This window comes from Tasmannia lanceolata, unplaced genomic scaffold (genome assembly GCF_043159265.1).
Source record: "Tasmannia lanceolata isolate RefF3 unplaced genomic scaffold, GAP_Taslan_0.1 ptg000013l, whole genome shotgun sequence".
NCBI classification, from domain to species: Eukaryota; Viridiplantae; Streptophyta; class Magnoliopsida; order Canellales; family Winteraceae; genus Tasmannia; species Tasmannia lanceolata.
This window is the reverse complement of record NW_027518690.1, coordinates 46,540,659-46,560,914: the sequence shown is the minus strand read 5'-3', so window position 1 is coordinate 46,560,914 and position 20,256 is coordinate 46,540,659. Positions and strand designations below refer to the sequence as shown.

At 37.3% G+C, this 20,256-nt stretch overlaps 1 protein-coding gene across 1 annotated transcript; it reads left to right on the top strand.

The window, feature by feature from the left end:
* Positions 1-1,108: 1,108 nt before the first annotated feature.
* Positions 1,109-19,822, top strand: LOC143890315 (agamous-like MADS-box protein MADS1). Its single transcript, XM_077394950.1, has 9 exons — positions 1,109-1,555; positions 1,702-1,913; positions 12,250-12,331; positions 17,350-17,411; positions 17,484-17,583; positions 17,710-17,751; positions 18,510-18,551; positions 19,208-19,374; positions 19,587-19,822. Exons 2-9 carry the CDS (start codon positions 1,732-1,734, stop codon positions 19,588-19,590), a joined length of 681 nt encoding a protein of 226 aa, XP_077251065.1. The 5' UTR covers positions 1,109-1,555; positions 1,702-1,731; the 3' UTR covers positions 19,591-19,822.
* The last annotated feature ends 434 nt before the right edge of the window (positions 19,823-20,256 follow it).

The following is a 20,256-nucleotide window of genomic DNA, read 5'->3' as shown; positions in this document are numbered from 1 at the left end:
ACTGTATATATATTATATTTTTTTAGCATACGATGTCACGCATCCTCGACACATTTTATTAATTACCATGCTTCCTAGTTTCAATTGTATGTTTAGGGTTGACCATGATTTACCTAATCCATTATTGTGGTAGACCCTGCCTTAGATGGTTCATTGCCCAAAATTTTTTACCGTTCGATGTTCCAAACTATCTAATCGGGTCCATAAAGAACAGGAAAAGAATATAAACATGCATTTACCCAGATTCAATCACCAAAGAGGCCATTGAACACACGCTAAACGTGCTTCATTTATGGGATCTTGCCAACCTAATCTAAACCCAGCAGTGTGAGTAGTTCGTATCAATCAATATATAGACCCTATGGGCATGATAGAGCTAGGAAGTATTGTAATACAATGGATGCTGTGTGATCATATCCTCCTCCTCCTCTTCCTAGTACTAGTACTACTAATAATGATGATGATGATGATGATGATGATGATAGAGGAGTGCTAAATCGACCCCAATATATCTTTAATCGATCCCTTTTAACGGAAAATGTTAGGGCGCGTGAGTTGTACACCTGTACAGTATTTTGACGGTAGATGAGAACTTTATTCACATGCCCTAACATTTTCCGTTAAAAGGGGCCGATTTATCACTGCCCTAATAATAATGATGATGATGATGATGATGATGATAGGGGGGGGGGGGGGGGGGGGGGGGGGGGGGTGTTGATAAATTGACCCCCATATATCTAAAATCGACTCCTTTTAATTGAAAACCTTAGGGCGTGTGAGTTGTACACTTGTACGGTGTTTTAACGGCAGATGAAAACTTTATTCACACGCCCTAACGTTTTACATTAAAAAGGGGTCGAGTTAAGATATATGGGGTCGATTTATCACTGCCCTAATAATAATAATAATAAAGTGAATAGGAAAAAAGGAAAATAGTAATAATGAAAATGAGAAGGCTTCGTGTTGATTGAGGGAGATGTCACATTCCTAATGAATTTCGACCTACAACCAGATCAGGAAAAGAATCTTGCAAAAAAGTAAAAGAGAACCCAAAAATAAAAACAAAAGGGTCACCTCCCTCTTCACCCTCCCTTCATTTTTTTTTCTCTCTTTTTCCGTTGGTATTAGCTTGAGTGCAACTTAGCCCAACTTACGTCCTATTCACCCCATTAATACTCACTTTCCAAAAGTCCCTTTCTTTTCTTCCCCTCCCAAAACCATCATTCATGAAATGGGTGGTAATGGAGTCTGAGTAAATATCAAGCCCTTGCTTTGTTTTGGTTTATGCAATACAATAAGAGAGAGAGAGAGAGAGAGAGAGAGAGAGAGAGAGAGAGAGAGAGAGAGAGAGAGAGAGAGAGAGAGAACAAGTAGATGATGAGGAAAGAGAGTCCCTTTTAAGCATATAAACACTAAAACTCTTGCAGAAAAAACCCTTCTATTTTCTTCATCTATTTGAGTGCAGGGCCTCTCACAAAAAAGAGGGGGAAATAGAGAGAAATCCTTTCTCTCCTGTCCTCATATTTCTCCCAACTTTCTTTCCTTGTTGAACCCAGTAAGTAAAACCAGAACAAAATTCAAGCCCCATGCCTTTCCTCACTCTTCTTAGATCCATCTTTTTTAGCTTCCACCCCAACTCAAACCTAACTATTTTGCTAATAAAAACTAATCTCATCTCTTGTGCTCTCTTTTCCAAATTAGGGAAGGGATAGAAGAAGAATCCAAGGAAAAATGGGACGAGGAAAGATCGAGATCAAACGGATAGAGAACACGACCAACCGGCAGGTGACCTTCTGCAAGCGCCGAAATGGCCTCCTCAAAAAGGCCTACGAATTATCAGTCCTCTGCGAGGCTGAGATCGCCCTTATCGTCTTCTCCACCCGTGGACGCCTCTATGAATACGCGAACAATAGGTAATATTTGTTATTTCTTATTACCATTCTTCACTATCTTCTTATGTGATCTTTATATCTTCCCTTCAAGATCAGATATCTCTTTCTATTTATTTTGTGAAGTTGGGTATCGACCTATTCTTTGCAGATTGCTAATCTTTTTATTCTCCATGGAAGATTTGAATTATACCCACCCATACCTGTTTCGTTTTAGTTTCAAGGCCTTGTTCTCTACCTAGATGGTAATAATAATTGTTTCTCTTAGGATACAATGAAGTTTCTGGATTTTTCCAAGGCATGTCATTTACTTTATATGATTTCCCAATGACAATCCAGCTAAAAGTTAATCATTTTTATGCTGTTTTAGATTGTGCTTAGCAAATGCTCACTTGGTTTTTTCTCTATTTCTATTTATTTGATTTCTTTTCTGGGTCAGTTTTATTATTTTTAGTTTTTATATTATATATTTTTTTTCTTTTGTTTATTTCTTTGGAAGATGTACAGATCTGTTAGGGTAGAGAAAGAATAAGAATTTGAAATAAGTAGGGCTTGGGAAACATCCAAGAGAGGGAATTAGCATTCTTTGTGTATCTCCTTCCATTGTTTTTTAGCATTGCCATTTCCTCTCTCTTTTCTTTAGCCTTTATTCTTTCTGCTGTTTGTTCCCTTCCTCTCTGTTGTTCTTCCTTGATGTCATCCATCAGGCATAAGAAAGCCTGCTACAAAGGTGTCACCTTCTCATTAGCCCATTCCTAAACCGAGGAACTATTCCATTTGACATTTCCTTAATAGCACGTCAGTTTTTAGTTTTTACAACATAAAGGAAAAGAGAATATGAACAAGAGGAATCCCATGCCTTGTGCTTTTTCTTCCTCATCAGTCATCACCCACCAAAACCCAGATTAGGTTTTCATGTAGGGGTACAAAAAATCCAAAATAACCTGGATTTTTCTAATAAATATCTGATTAGGTTGTGTCAGAGTTTATGGGTTTCTCTCTAATGGGTGAGAGAGAAAGGGATGACGAAGTCTTACACCTTCCTTGCCTCATTTGAAACTTACACCGTTTTACCCTTATGGGTCTGGGTTGGTTTGAAGGAGGTATAGTATGAATGTATGTATTTTATGCTCCAGTTACAAAACTTAGGTCACGTTACACAAGATTTTTCACCTCTCCTCTTGTCAGAAAAAGGATCAGTATCATGATTTCTACTGTGTGTTTTTTTTGTTCTTTTTCTTCTACGTAATGAAAGTGAAAATGGTATTGTTGGTCTTCTATTGTTCAAGTATATGAAACACTTGAACAAGCTCTACCAAAGAGTTAAAGGTGGGGTAGAAGTTACAAGTATAACACTTTCTTTTTGACATGAGAGAGAGAGAGAGAGAGAGAGAGAGAGAGAGAGAGAGAGAGAGAGGGAGGGCCAATGAAAATGGCTAACGTTGTGTATTGATAATCTCTTTACACTGTCACCAATAAGGTTCGTGCTAGAAAGAGCAGACAGGGAACGAGAAAAAAGGGTTTGTCTTTAACCAAATTGAGGTCGGATTTGGTGGAGAGATTTTATAGATTTGTTCAATATAGTGCAGTAAAAAAGAGCTTCAAATCAAAGAAGAAGAGATGAAAAGGAAAAGAAAGGTTTGATAGAAAACGAGAGGTACGAATACTGGTAACCAATGGGGGTTTTGTACTTTAGTTTTTTCATGCTGGGGTTCTGTTGTTTGTCAGTGCAAAAATATAATATAAAAAGACAAGACCAGGTCTGCCAGTGGCAATTTCGTGATTTTAGCGTTAATCGAGGCGGCTAATAGAGGGTATTTTGATAATTACACATTTACAGTCCGTGTAAGAGAATCAAAGTTCTCTGTGTGGGCTTGTTTGGAAGGAGAGCCAATCATATCGTGGGATCTCGTGCCAGCGTGGCATTGCTGACCAATCACCGTATTGGGGAAACTAAGGTAATAGAGCAGATATCGAGAAAAGAGATAAGGATTTGTAAATTATTTTTTAATGTTGAACTCAGTCCCTGACTTTTCTCAGATATGTTATATGAGAAAACAGTGTAGATAAGTTTACTACACACTTGCTTAAAACACAGTGTAGGGCATATTGTTTGGGTGATCCAAGCCATTCATTTGATTGACCCTCACATAGATCGGGTGTCCATAAAAGATAAGCTTCATAGGATCATCCTAACCCTTCGAACCGTGGAGGCAAAAAATGGACAGATTTGTGAAGGTTTATACACGTCCATTTTCCACAAATCGTACGGTTGGGATGATCCTATGGAGCTGATTTTTTGTGGGCACAATATCTATGTGAGGGCCAATAAAATGAATGGTTTGGATCACCCAAACAATATGCCCTCCACTGTATTTTAAGCTAGTGTGTAAGTAACTTATCTAAACTTCTGTGTAGAAACCGTCTTCTCATGTTTTATTGCTGTTTCAGTTGCATCTATACTTTTGAAGCTCTGTATATGTAATATATCTTGCTGTTTTAGGATTAGATATGGCTTCTCTCATAGATTTCCCAGGGACAATCCTGCTAAAAGATAATTAATTATTTTTACACTGTTTTACAAATCCTCACTTGGGTCTTTCTCTAATTCTACTTATTTACTTTTTTCTAGGTCAGTTTTATTATTTTTGTTTTTTATATTATATATAATTTTTTTTCTTGTGTTTCTTTCTTGGGTAGATCTTGTTAGGGTAGTGGAAGAATAAGAATTTGTGATAAGTAGGGCTTGGGCTTTGTATATCTCATTCCATGGTTTTTAACATTGCCATTTCCTTTCTTTTTTTCACCCTTTCTTCTTTGTACTGTTTGCTCCCTTTCCTCTCTGTTTTTTTCATTGTTCACATCATCCATCAGGCATAAGAAAGCCTGCTACAAAGTTGTCACCTTCTCATTAGGACATTCCTAAACCGAGGTACTATTCCATTTGACACTTCCTTAATAGCACGCCAGTTCTTACAACATAAAGGAAAAGAAAAAAAAATAAGAAGAGAAATCCCATGCCTTGTATTCTTTTTCACCAAACCCAGATTAGGGTTTCATCTCTAAGGATATGAAAAATCCAAAATAACATCAATTTATCTAACAAATATCTGATTAGGTTGTGTAAGAGTTTATGGGTTTCTCTCTAACGGGTGAGAGAGAAAGTGATGACGAAGTCTTACGCCTTCTGTTCCTTACCTCATTTGTAAATTATACCGTTTTACCCTTGTGGGTCATGTTTGGTTTGAAGGAGGTATAGTATGAATGTAAGTATTTTATGCTCTAGTTACAAAAGTCAAGTCATGTGTGTATTTTGTTGTGTTTTTTTGTTCGTTTTCTTCTAAGTAATGAAAGTGAACCCAGCTTATCAATAAAAAAAAGTAATGAAAGTGAAAATGTTTTTATTTTTTTGGGCTTCTATTAGTCAAGTACTTGAAACACTTGAACAAGCTCTACCGAAGTGTTACAAGTAGGGTAGAAGTTACAAGTAGAACTCTTCTTTTTGACATGAGAGAGAGAGAGAGAGAGAGAGGGAGAGCCAATGAAAATGGCTGAAGTTGGGTAATGATAATCTCTTTGAACTATCACCAATACGGTTCAAGTTAGAAAGAGAAGAGAGGGAGTGAGAAAAAGGGTTTGTCTTTAACCAAATGAGGTTGGATTTGGTAGAGATATTTTATAGATTTGTTCAATATAATGCAGTTAAAAAGAGCTTCAAATCAAAGAAGAGATGACAAAGGAAAAGAAAGGTCTGATAGAAAAAGAGAGGTACGAATACTGGCAACCAATGGGGGTTTTGTACTTACTTTCTTCATGCATAGGGAGTGAAAAAATAATAATATAATAATATAAAAAGACAAAACCAGGTATGCCGTGGCAATTTCGTGATTTGAGCTTTAATCGAGGTGGATAATAGAGAGTATTTTGGTAATTACACTCCGGATAAGAGAATCAAAGTTTTTTGTTTGGCAGGAGAGCCAATCATATCATGGGATCTTGTGCCAACGTGGCAGTGGTGGCCAATCAGTGTGTCGAGGAAACTAAGGTCAGAGAGCATATATAGACCGGGAAGAGAGATAGGGGTTTTGGAAAATGCTTATGGGAAACTGACACGTGGAAGTCAGTACCTGAGTTTTTTCTCAGATATATATTTTTATTGTGGTTTCAGCCTTTCAGGTGCATATATACACTTGAAGCTCTATATATATGTACCAACGAGATGTACTTTCTACTAACCAATGGGAGTTCGTAGATGCATATAGAAAGAGAAGGGGGTGTTCTTATCAGAACAAAGCGGAAATAAGAAAATTTGGAAATCAATATGCTTTTATTTTTTATTTTTAGGGAAAATTACATTTACACCGCCTTTAGTTTCTGACACATCCACTTCTACCCCTATAGTTTAAAACGTGACAACTACACCCCCTGTAGTTTCAATTTCTATAACGTAGCCCCCCTTAGTTGACGGTTCGTCCACATATTGAAGGGTTAGGATGATCCGATGGAGCTGATTTTTTTGGCACACCATATCTATGTCAGGGCTCATCAAATGAACGCTTTGGATCATCCAAACAATGTGGGCCCACTGTGTATTTTGTAGTGTATGTATTAACTTTTTTTAGTTAATTTCGGGTTTATATATGGAAAAAAAGTTAAAAAAAAAATAGAATATATGAAAAATATATAATTTAAGAACAAAATTAGAACATCAAACAACATCATAAATTTAGGGAAATATTATCAGCACAACCATGTTTTGATATTTGAACAAACACATCTTATCTTTCATTATTTAATGAGCTGTCAAAGGTCATAACCGTTCCCAAAAAGCTCTACAAGCCAATGAGAGAGAGAGAGAGAGAGAGAGAGAGAGAGAGAGAAGGTGCATTTGTGCAATTCTTAAAACATGGTTGTGCTGATAACATTTCCCTAAATTTATTGCAATATATTCGTCATATCTTTTCTCTTAAAAATAAAATATAGAGATATCTTGATGATTTATCATAATCTCAAATTTTTTTTTTGGAACTTTTTCATTTTATAAAAAATTGGCAAAAGAGTGATATTTTTGAAAATATCCAAGATATTCGTGACTATGACTATTATTATACAATTGAATGAGATTCAAAGCATGGTCAGCATTACCTCAGTGGTATAACGATGTGCTTCTGTATGAGGTGAAATGCGCGTGAGTACGTTTCAATTATAAATAAGGTGAAAGGGCGCCCCCATTGGTTTAAATGCCTTCAGTTTAGACTACCTCTTATGATTGTTAGCATTCTATCACATGACTTGTGTGATACTATACTAGGTATGACTAGTTTATTGAACACATCGCACTGAAGTAAGTCATGGAGGTTTGGATGTTTTGCGATGATGTATGATGTATCTTTCTTTTATCTATGTATCTATTTACATATTTATTTATACTTATGTGACAAAAAAAGCAGATATTTTTATTGCAAATGTTGTTATTGTTAGGGGTCCCATGCGAAAGCAAAGATCCCGCATCGTAAAAGTGAAAGAGTGGATGGGTTTATAAAAACTTGGGTGCCCTCTTCTTTATGGCTAGCTTTTAAGGGTAAGTTCTACCGGGTCCACAACAAGTGGTATCAGAGCCGGGGCATGGTAACCCTGTGTACGCTCGAGGATGGAGACAATCCCTTGTGGAAGATCTCGGTAATCCCGGTGTACCCTCGAGGACAGAGAAAATCCCTCGGAGAGGATCTCGTAGTTTTCACGTTGCTTCTCCGTGGAAGGAGGGGATTGTTGGGGGTTCCACGCGAAAGCAAATATCCCACATCGGATAAGCGAAAGAGATGAGGGTGGGCTTATAAGGCCTTGGGTACCCTCCCCTTAACGGCTAGCTTTTAAGGGTGACTTCTACCCAGGTTCACAACAGTTATCTCCTTGGTGTTGGGAACTAAGGATCGATTGGTTATGAGAGTAAATGGTTCTTTCTTATGCTTTCGTTTTCTGAGAAAGGTCATGAGGTGATTTAGAAGAACCCTTAAATTGCCCAACTGCACTTGATTCAAGAAATTGCAGTAAAAGGTCCCCACAAATCCAACGACTGTTGTGCCTATCCTCCCAAGGGGCAAACCTAACCCCCCCGGGATGCTTGCCTGAAATGGGAACAGTTCCATTCATGTCAATACCCAAGAATTGATTACCTTTTGGACAACAACAGATCAAAATACTCCATATATCATTTGGTAGTTGGTTGAGAGATAATCTAAATATAGTCATGGGTTTGAAGACCCACCAATACAGTCCCATTATCTAGGTTTTGAAGTTCATGAACAAGATTCAAACCAAGAACTAACCCGCCTACGAGGTCACTTTGCATGATGCAGAAGAAGCTTGCAACAATTGGTTGACTCCAATGGGTTATTTAGCAAGTAATATCCCACAAACCCTAGAGACTAAAGCAGTCTCCTCATTCGCTCGTCGACATTTTCTAAATGCCATTATAAGTAATGATGAATACACATCACAGATATGCGCTCTTTATATAACACTTTCCACAGCCGGCGTTTATTTGATCTTGTTGCTTTTCCTATCTTACCAAAATTTTATTTAATGCTAAATCACAGGTACTGTTTGTTCTTATATATATATGGCATTAGCCCGACTTTCTTTATGCAAAGGGCTTTAGTTTCTTCACTTCATTTACTCTATCTCAGAGCCCTATGTTAACCTTTATGTTTTCTGGTACATTCTGCATTATTAATATGCTGAATCAATTCATTATTTATTCTTCACCTCAGCACTATTGGTTCTTTTAAAACATCTAGTTGTTTTTTTTTTTTTTGGTTCATTGTGTAATACCCACACCTTTATATGAGGAGACTTTCTTGAATATGTAGTTCTCAGTTCTCACAACATTAACTTATTCAATATTTAGTAAGTTCAGCCCAAATGTATGTATGCACCTAGCTTCTCCCATATATAAAGGACCCATGATTTGGAGTTTTAAGATATGTTGAAGCATTAGATGTGTCTTATATATTCTTTTTTATTCCCTATTTCCTCTGTAAGCAATAGAAATATAATAAAAAAATGAAGTACATACACAAGCTGTCACCCTAACATATCTTAGTATATACATAAAACTTCCTTCATTCTCCACAATGGCATTTTTGGTTCTTCTGGGAACGTACAAGTCCAATTAGTTAGTTTACTCTAGCGTATCAAGTCAATGATAATTTGATTCAGCATTCTAATCAGAAAATTTATCAAGGTGTTTTTTTTTAATAGCAATATGTATCACGGTTTTAAAGCATAAAAAATGTTTCAAGTTCATATTCATTTCATTCAATGTTGTTTTATCTCTCCCTTAATTACCTAAACTTAAAAGTGTAGGATTGTTTTACATCTTTTGGAAGAACATTCCTTTGTTTAGTTGTGTAATAATTAAATGTTACAATAAAGTTATTGTTCCAAGCTATTGATTCTCTTGACAATTGTCTTAGGAGAACTTTATTCCGATATTTTCTTTGGTGCTTAAAATATTATTTCACTCTAAATCATTTTGTTACGATCCCGAATCGGTTCACAACAGATTTGATCTTCTTAGAGGGAACACTAGCCTCTTGACCCAGTTTGAGAGACGGATCAATCCTCCTTTGTGCAGAAAGGCACACTTTCTGGAATAATATTCTTCATTCCTTTAAAAAAAGACTGTTTACATATTAAATAGAAAAAATCTAGCCACTTACCATTTGCTCTAAAACTCATACCCTAGCTAATCTAGATAACCCTTATCTCTAAGAATCCTACCCATAAAAAACAAAGAAAGCAAATCTCTAAAATCTAAACTGATTTATTCCTCCCTAAGTGGGACCCATATAAGCATGTAACATTCCTCTCCCTTGAAATCAATCTTGTCCTCGAGGTTTGATTATTGGAGAAAATAACTTATTCCATAGGGGTCCCATATGTTATTGGGCATAATCTTGTTGAAAAACATTGTTGGCATTAGCCTTTCATGTTCTTCAAAAATAGCAGTCCCGATCATTCGAACCCTGCCTTTCAAATCCATCGTGATCCAAGTTGGAAATAAATATGATTTTTCATGGAGTTGCGTTGAAATTACAAAATGACCGAATAGTTGAACAAAATCAATATGCTCTTTGGTAATGCTCTTCTATCGGTTTTGAAATAAATGCTTTGAACTTTGAAAAATCCTCACGCATGGAATCCAAAATCTCCCCAGTCATAGCCATGGCGCATGATGGATTGCTCTGAAACTAATTGTTACAAACCCGAATTGGTTCGCAACAGATTTGATCTTCTTAGAGGGAAGATCAGCCTCTTGATCCACTTAGAGGGAAGGGACAATCCTCCTTTGTGCACAAAGACACATTCTGGAATAATATTCTTCATTCCATTAAGAAAAGTTGTTTACATGTAAATACCAATTGTTACTACACTTGCTCTCCCTTGAACCTTAACCCTTGAAGCTTCTCTCTAATCTTCCCCTTGAAGTTCTTAAGCTTACAATCTCTACACAAAGACTCCATACTTATAGACTCAACATACACCTAAAAATAGCAAATACATTAACAACATAGTTGTAGTTCCCATAAGCCCTATAGGAATCGTAAGCAAGTACATAGGAACTAGGGCTGCAACTCGAGCCAGGTTTTACCCGACCCGCATCGACCCGACCCGAAAATAGCCTGGGTTGGGTTCAGGTTTCATGGGTTGCGGGTCGACCCGGGTTGAGCATTCAAAAGCCCGCATGAATCTCGGGTAGAGCCGGGTTTGAAGGGGCCCGACCCGACCTGACCCGAGTTACATAAGTTATAGTATGTACATTTTTTTCTATTGTTAGTTAAAAGTTAAAAGTGAAAACCCACACACCCACTGTTATTGTATTGAGTGTAATTTCTGCTTCTATGAGTTCAGTTGATTCAAGTGTTTGATTCAGCATTGTTTGATTGTAATTACAACATTGTTTGATTACAGCATTGTTTGATTCAAGTGTAATGTGAGTGTAATTACATCATTGTTTGATTCAAGTGTAATGTGAGTGTAATTTCTGCTTCTATGAGTTGAGCTGCCTTGCCAGACAAGAATTTTCCTTAAAAAATTGTGTCAACGTGAAAAAACCGGACCCGACCCGACCCGAGATTTATCATGGGTAAGGCCGGGTTTGGGAATCGTGGGTTTTCCGAAAAAAAACCCGACCCGACCCGACCCGAGATATTTCTCGGGTAGGGTTGGGTTCTCCAAAACCCGACCCACCCGACCCTAGTTGCAGCCCTAATAGGAACTCAACATTTGACTCTTTGATAATCTATCTAGACTTTAAGACTATAAAAAAACACAAAAGACACTTACATTTTCCACACATAAATAACTATCTAGAAGACCAAAACGACTTTTCAGAAAACCAACAAATACTAATTTTGATTTACAATTTCCAACATGAGGTAGCTTTTCATCAAGTTGAGGTGGCCTGCCCTAGGAGCACTTGTCTATGAGAGAAATATTGAAGGGGTCGGAACCATTTTGAATATTTTCTGTGCTGGTTTATTTTCATGGGTAATTAGGTGTACAATTACAATTCTTTAGAGGCAAATATTGTCATGGTTAAGTAGGTGTACAATTACAATTCTTTAGAGGCAAAGACTACCGCAATACACTTTTTTTCCTCTGAGGTAGTTATTAGTTCATGCTGCATTTCCATAACTTAATTGTACTGTAACAGTTTTCATCAGCATCTAGTCTTACTTTTTACTTGACGTATCATGTGATCTGCACCTTATTCAAGTGTTGGAGCCAGTCATACGGATGGGTGATGGTAAAAATTCTCGAAGATCGAATGAGCAAAGTAATTTGATCAATGGTCTTTTTCTTGTGTAACCCAAGAATTGATCTGATGAACCTATAGTCATCTGTTAGTATTAATTTTGCCCATTTGCAAGCTCAGATAAGATGACCGGGACCATACCTGGTTGATGAGACTTTTGGATAAGCTGACAAAATGTTGGGCACGGCAATGGACTACCAACTTTCATAGTCCAAAGGCTATGAAACTATTGCCACATGTTCTTATGGCTGAAACCATACAACTTTATAACCGAATTTAAAAAGAGAAAGAGAAAGAAAGAATCCTATTTGGCTGCTTTGACTAATTGGTACGACTTTGCTTACATATGGGTGTGATTTTGATGGCTGGTAATCGATTGAGAAACTAGAAATAGGAACTCAAATCCTAGTTTTGTTGTAGTAATGGCACATCACTTATGTCATGATATGTTTGAAGTTGTTTTCAAGATTTATTGGTTTTGAATGCCATTTCCTAGTGATGTTTAGAAACTGATTGTCAGTGGTATTTGTCATTATGCAGCGTTAAAAGAACAATTGAGAGGTACAAGAAGGCATGTGTGGATACATCGAATTTGGGATCTGTCTCGGAAGCCAATGCCCAAGTAAATCTTTCCTCTTTTAGTGTGCATTTTGTTCATCTTCCAAGTTAGAAGATTTTCCATGCAAGAAAAAGGAATTATCAACTGCGCAGACATTAAACTCATACAAACTCCATTGTAACCTTTTTTTTTTGTTTGTGTTGTTGATCCAACGGCATGAAATAACCCAACAACCCATGGAAAAATCCTTTACTAGAATTTGGTCTGAGAATTGAGGGGTGAACATTAATCGTGAATGCATTTAGTTTCACCGAACTATTGTGCACTTTCAACAGGGAAGCCAAATATTTTTATGGGTTTTGCTAACGAGTGCCCTTAGGCATCATTTAATTGCCCTTGGGAACCTGAATTTACACATACTTTTAGACTTTTACACATGTTTTGAGGTTTTTTCCTCAAAGTATGTGTAAATTCAAGATCCCAAGGGCAATTAAATGATGCTTAGCAAGTACCCTTAGGGCACTCATTAGCAAAACCCTATTTATATATCATGCAGAATTTAGCAGGGTTTAACATAAGTTGTACCGGGCACGAACAAAATAGTGTTGGAATTCTAAGCTGGACCACTTGACCACTCCCTTCTCTTGGAACTTGAGGTACTTGGGGCTTGTCACCTTCTACATTGGAACCTTGCTACGATGAAAATTTACTCCTAGGAGTTTGCTATAATGGAAATTTGCTCTCTTGAGAGTTTATTATATTCTTGGGACTTGTTTTTTTCTCTTGAAATTGCATACGTCCTTTAGGCCACGTTTGGATACCAACAAGATTTAGATGTGGATTTAGTTGATATTTTGAATTGGATCAGATCCTTAGACTTCCAAATCAGCTCCAACAGTGCAAAAAATTCTGATTTTCAAATCTGTTCTGCGAGACATTATTTGGAAATCAATATTTGTGGCAACTTCCTTAACTGTCGCTGCTCCTCGACGTTGCTCCGACAGCAGCGAGACATCCCTCCCTCCTTCCCTCTCCCTCTTTCTCTCTCTTCAAAACAAGATCATGAAGATGACTGATGTGTTTTGTATCCAAAACTCAAATCCAAATCAAAATACAAATGCATGAGGTATCCAAACGGGCCCTTATTTTATTTATGTTTTGTATTTGATACAGTATTAGTGGTTGCTTAGGAAAGCTAGGTTTAATTAATGTGCTAGCTCAAATTTGAAATTTAGCCTATAATTTGAGTTTTATGGTGAAAGTGGAAGTCTTTTGAGTAGTACAACAACTTGAACTTTAGTCTTTGTGTGTTTAGCATTGAGAGAACAAGTTTCTTCTCTTGAATATCTCTCTCTTCTTCCTCTAGTTAATTGGTTTCATTCCTACAAATAGCAGGTAAAATCCATTCCAAAGAAGGGAAAAAATGGCAAACAAAATTAAAGAAATTCGAGACAAACATAACATGTCGCATATGGATGTCTCTGTTACTCTTAGTGACACCATATTGTCTGGTGAGAACAAGAGACGTGATGATGAACTCTACAACTATTTAAATTAACGAATGGAAATCATATTTGAGACAAACTCGACGAGCTTCTTGCCACTGTTAGTTTGCTAATCTCAATAGTACATGACATGAAAGATTTGAGTTAGTACATGACATATGAAAGATTTGAATAGACAATATTAAAGACTTTTATCTATTCAAGTCACAGCCTAAAAATAAGCCTAAGACACTGTCCTAGTGGTTCCATATTGAGTTAATACATGACATAAAAGATTTGAATAGACCAAAGTCTTTACTGTTACACTCCACCAGATACATCTACATCAGTGTAGAGCATCTATCACCAATAATAACAAAATATATGTATAACTACAAAATATAATTTCTGAAGTCCATGCTAAATGTAATTGTGTGAAAGTTAGAAATTATCTTTCTTCATAATGTAGATTTTCTGGTATTAGGGCATGGGAGATATATTATGATGTGTGAGCCGATCCATGGAGTCATGACCTTTCATTGAAGTAGGTTTTCTGGGTGTTTTCATAGTGAGGCAAGTGATGATGACTCATTTAGATGGGAAATTGGTAAGGTGGTATGAGTGGTTAGAATTAGATTATGACCGAACTTTTTTGAGAAGTGAAAATGGTGCGGGAGCTCATGGGGATGCCTGATTTGACCTATATACTGATAGGCAGCAGAGAACTTCGCTTTGAAAGTGGTGTTCAGATGGTGTAGTTCTTGAATCAATCCATTTTTCAAATAATGGTGGGGATACGCATGTGCTTCCCGTCTCATCAAGATTGATAATGGAAAATCCTGGCGCCTCCTTGAGACATTTTTGTCTGCTCAACGACATGCTTGGGAAAGATCCTCATGGTTCATTCTTTGAGAAACAATGTGCAGGGTTACCATTAACAGTTATGTCATGTGTAGGGTCGATGCAGAGGCTGGGCAATACGTTGTTTCATCTATGATCACCCCAAATACGGCTCTGACACTACTTGTTAAGAAATCCGACAGGCAAAAATGATCTGATTGAACACAAAGTAATAGAAAGATAATATAGATATGCAAAGATGCACAAGCATAGATATATGTGGTTCGTCAATGATACCTACATCTGCGGGAGAGTTTTGAAGTATATATGAATAAATAACACCAACTCTAACAGCTTAAGCTTTTGGACTAATTGATTGGTTCACATGGTATCAAAGTTATTGCCTCACAGCAGGATTTGGATTCAAACCCAACAACTCCTTGATATTAAAAATCCATGTGTACAATCAATCACAAAAAGAGCATGTGCCACATGTACGTTCAACACAGAAAAAGAGGGGGGCCACTCATGAGGGGGTGTTGAATTATAAATGATTAAATAACACCAACCCTAACATTCAGAGTAATTGGTTGTTTCACAGATTTTGTATTCTTTCCTAATGTTACATTTGTGTTTTAGTGGAGCTCTACATGGGCCCTTTGGCTGTGTATCTTCTAAGCTCCCTTGCCCTGCTCTTATAATCACAAAACTGCATAATCTATCCAGCCATTTGGGGTCAACAATTTCCTTCTCTTCTACCCGATATTATTATTATTATTAGTAGTAGTAGTAGTAAAAGCAGTAGCAGTAGTAGTAGTTGTTATTGTTGTTGTTGTTGTAGTAGTGGTAGTATTTTCTCATGGATCCTTCTTCACTGTTTTTATAACTTCTAGATTACTGGATCGACCTGGAGCCATGGAAGGCTAGCTATAGCTTGATGACGATGGTGGTGGCTGAGACTCCCCCGGCGGAGTTAACTTTTGTGGAAGAGACATAAAAGGGATTGGAGAATGACCCGCCGCATTTTGGTGGTGGTACGAGGTGGAGGCCGCCGAAGATGCGACAGTGTTGTTGGGTGGTCGGCTATCGTACACGGTTAGGGGTGCACAATAGCTCTTGACCTTCGAGCAGGATTTTTGAAAATCGAATTCGGAATGTGGTGGAGAAGTCTGTTTGACGTGGTAGGTCACGATCTTGACTTGGTTTGCCCCACAATATTTTTGTTGGATTCGTTACAATGGAGGCTATTGGGTAATGTAAGGGGTAGTATGAGAGAAATTGGGCTTTTCTTTTGGGCCAAGGAGAATTCTCCTGGGCAATGCATACTATGTAAATCTGGTGGGACTACTGGTCCCCATTGTAAAGTTTGCTAGTATGAATATATTTGTCAATGGCTATTATGGATCTGGAAGCCACTAAAAATTTGTTTCGGTTTATGGCTATTAGGGATCTGAAAGAGTGAAGGGAGGTTGGACTTGAGAAGGATGATGGTGAAAAGGTGGATGAGGGTAGCAACCCTGAATGAAAGGCCTTTCGGCCCCAGAAAAAAATGGCGAAGAGAAAAGAGAAGGGAAGAAGAAAAAGGACAAAAGGAGAAGGAAGAGGAAAAAGAGGAAAGGAAAAAAAGAGAACAAAATGAATAGATAGAGAAATGAAGGAGAAATGAAAAAATAATTCAGTGAGAAAATTGAAGACCGGACTATAAGAAAGAGATAGGTATTTTGGGATTGCTTCACTAGAAGCGTTTTCTTCTGTGGGAGGCTCTTCCCCATAGGCTTGAGAATCCCTCAGTCCAATGCCTTTTGGTGGCAGTATAGGTTCGTTTCTAATCTGGTGGTTTTTTAATAGAGTTTTAGAATTTGGGACTGTAGGTCGTTAAAGGGTAAATCCCTTTCATAATCTTCCAGGATACCTAACGCTTAATAGCGCTGCGAATTTCCTGTCGTTATCCAGAAGTCGTCATTTTTCCATAGCCATAGCTTGAGATATTCGTTCTTTCGCTTAGGTTTTTCTGTCTGGATATTTAACTTTGCTATACCTTCTTGGAGTTTTACATCAGATATGGAGTTTTAGAGTTTCAGGAGGCAGATTTGGTAGTTTCAGATGAATCAGTCAGCTTGAAGTTTCAAGAGGTTTTTGTTTAGGAGATCTACAATTATACGCAGTCTCAAAAAGGTACAGGTGAAAGTTTTAAAAGATTGCTATGAAAGATGTAAAGAACGCATACTACAGAATAGAGGAAAGGAATGTTTAGTTTCTACTGCAATTTTTTGTTACTTTTGAATTGGTCTCGGGTATGCCCGTGCCAATTCACCTTAATATTTTGTATTGCAGGTTGGGACTTCTGATCCCGAATGCTATATGAATATTAATGAAATAGGTCACTTTTCAAAAAAAATTTTTTTTTTCAATTTTCAAAAAAAAAAAGAAAAGAAGATTACTAGACCTAGGCTTTTACAATGCTGCAGTACCCAAATATTTTTTGCACAGATATTTTAAGCCAAGAAGAGGGACGAGGCATGTTTAGTATACACCAATTTTACTAACAAGATTATCTTCGGACGGTTTTCCGTTTCTTTTATCTACGTCTTGGACCATTAAAATATCTTCCCTTTTTATAATGTAGCGTATACCATAGAAATTCATTATTTTGTTTAAATGTCTGAAGTTCTAGATGGGTTAATTTGAATAAATTTCCCTTCCAAATCCTCTCCCAAAAGAGGTTTTCTAACCCAATTTTCTTCACATTGATCTTAGCACTACCAACAAGAAGCCAAAAAACTGCGCCAACAAATTGTGATTTTACAGAATGCAAACAGGTAACTAGGTTGTCATTTCAGCTCATTCTGTGATTATCTAAGCAGTGAATTTTAACACAGATTATATTACAGGCATTTGATGGGTGAGGCTGTTAGTTCTATGTCAGTTAAGGAACTCAAGAGCCTGGAGACTAGATTGGAGAAAGGCCTTAGCAGAATCAGATCTAAAAAGGTGTGAATGTCTTACAAATCACCATTTCTTGCTAGGCTTTGCCTGGTCAGTTTATCATAAGATTGATGTTTGTGATCATAAGAACACTTTCTGTATTCTCTTACTAATGTGCTTGAATTTTGCCAGAACGAGTTGCTGTTTGCTGAAATCGAGTACATGCAGAAGAGGGTAACTACACTCTTTTCATAACCTCAGTCTTGAATTGCAAACATCGACCAATACTATAAGACTGTTGTCTTATACATGGTGTATCCATCAGGGCTTATATTCTGTAGCTAGAATGTGGAATAGTTAAATGATTTTGTTAGGGGGATGATCAAATGGGCTCTTTTTAGTCTTTGTATGACTGGAGACAAGATGGTTCAATAGTCATATAACCATTACAAGGGGGGCAGAAAAGGGGTGCATTTATCATCACCCACTTTTTATACTGATTTAGTTTCTTATAAGCCATATATTACAAAAGTTTTTTTTTTTTGTTTTTCTTTGTTTAACCTTAAATTTATTGATAGGAAAAAAATAGTTACTAGAGAAGCACATAGAACCTCGCCTCTAACCCATCAAGATAATAGAAGAGGAAAATAAACATGCTTTACAAATAAATAAAGCAACATTTATTTAGCGGGAATATAAGGAATACATAATCGATCGCATCCAGATCCAACCGCTCCTCTTGAGTTTATGGGGAGAGTAACCCATTCCCAATAAACGGCATTAAAGTTGTTATCGCAAGCATGATTGGCCAAGCTGTTTGGTCCAAGATTATTTTCCTTGAAAATATATGTAATAATAAAATCCATAGCGGATTGAATATTTCTTGTTTCTTTTAAAATATAGTGAATGTGCCAAGGTGTATATTACAAAAGTTGTTTCCACAGATTAAAAAATAAGAAATTTTCTGATATAGTTTTCTCTTTGGTATGCAGGAGATAGACTTGCAGAACAGTAATCTGTATCTTCGAGCTAAGGTCTGTGTGTGTGTATCTGTGTGTATTTTTATATAGAGAAATGTTAAACTCGAGTGCCCAGGCAAACATCAGACGAAAGGGCGACCCCGTTGGTTGCACGTAGGGCTGTAAATGAGCCGAGCCTGGCCTAAATCGGGCTCGGCTCGGCTCGTTAAGGATTCGAGCCGAGCTCGAGCGAGCTTCTGAGCCCGAGCCAAAATTGACACCCTTAGTTGCACGTCATCATAACGCATTTAATGTTCTTTGATTTTCATTTTATAAATGCACTATGGTGTGCAACCAATGAGGGCATTATCAATTTTGTTTTTCCTTATTTGTTGTTTCTGCCTTTTGAGTTGTTAAGTTAGGTCTCTTCCCACATGTTTTCTATTTTAGAAGATTAGTGGAGTTCGGAGAATTAATTAAGATAGCTTTATGCAAAGAATCCATGCACAAAATTATTGCCAAAAGTGTGTCTTGTGCACAAAGGATGACAGACCCTTCCCTCGAAGCTGGTCAAGAGGCCGATCTTCCCTCTAAGAAGATCAATTTTGTTGGGAATCGAATTGGGTTTGTAACAGCCGTCCTTTCATTTGATTTTTGCAAGGGCACCCTTGAGTCTAGAATTAATCCTTTCTATATACATGGGTAGTTGAGATGCTTTTGTGCATTGTCAGATTGCTGAAAATGAGAGGACCCAACAACAAATGAACATGTTGCAGCATCAGCATGGGGAATACGAGGTGATGCCTGCATTTGATTCTCGAAACTTCTTACCAGTAAATCTTTTGGAACCCAATCTCCACCACTACTCTCGCCAGGATCAAACAACCCTCCAACTTGGGTAATTAAATTTCTCCATTTTATTATTTGCCTTGGAAATGAGTTCATCATTTCCCATATGTTAGGTAACTCCCCATCTTTGTTTTTCTTGGAAATATGAGTTCATCATTTCCAAATTAGCTCGCATAGGTCTTTAATTTATGTACTCTCTGATTGTAAGACTAATTACAAATCTTTCTTTAATAGATTATTTTTGCTTGAGTGTCTGTGCAGGTAATATGCGGGAAAATTCATGTTCTCTGAAGGGTGGAAATATCAAAATCGAGAGCCTTAGCGTCCTCTATTTGTAGATGGTCATAACTCATAAAACTCATGCTGTGGTAATTAAGAAAACAACCAATTTCCACTTAGCAATATTTTGTACCCTAATGTCGTCTATGACCATACATTTGATGTTTTTCCCCTCCTTACACCTCTCATTCACTGACATATTTCTGTTTTGGTATTCATCTTCTCTGCTTCAATAATATTTAGGGATAATTACATTTACACCTCCTCTAGTTTCTGACACATCCACTTCAACCCCTATAGTTTAAAAAGTGACAAAGACATCCCCTCTAATTTCGTTTTGTTTAAGGTTTGCCCCCTCAGCTGAAGGTTCGTCCATAGATTGAAGTGTTAGGATGATCTGATGGAGCTGATTTTTTTGGCACACCGTATCTATGTCAGGACCCATCAAATGAACGCTTTGGATCATCTAAATAATGTAGGCCCATACCCGAATCCAAACACTACCAAATGCTTTGGATTCAGGTATGGGCCCACATTATTTGGATGATCCAAAGCGTTCATTTGATGGGTCCTGACATAGATAGGGTGTGCCCAAAAAATCAGCTCCATCGGATCATCCTAACCCTTCAATCTATGGACGTACCTTCAGCTG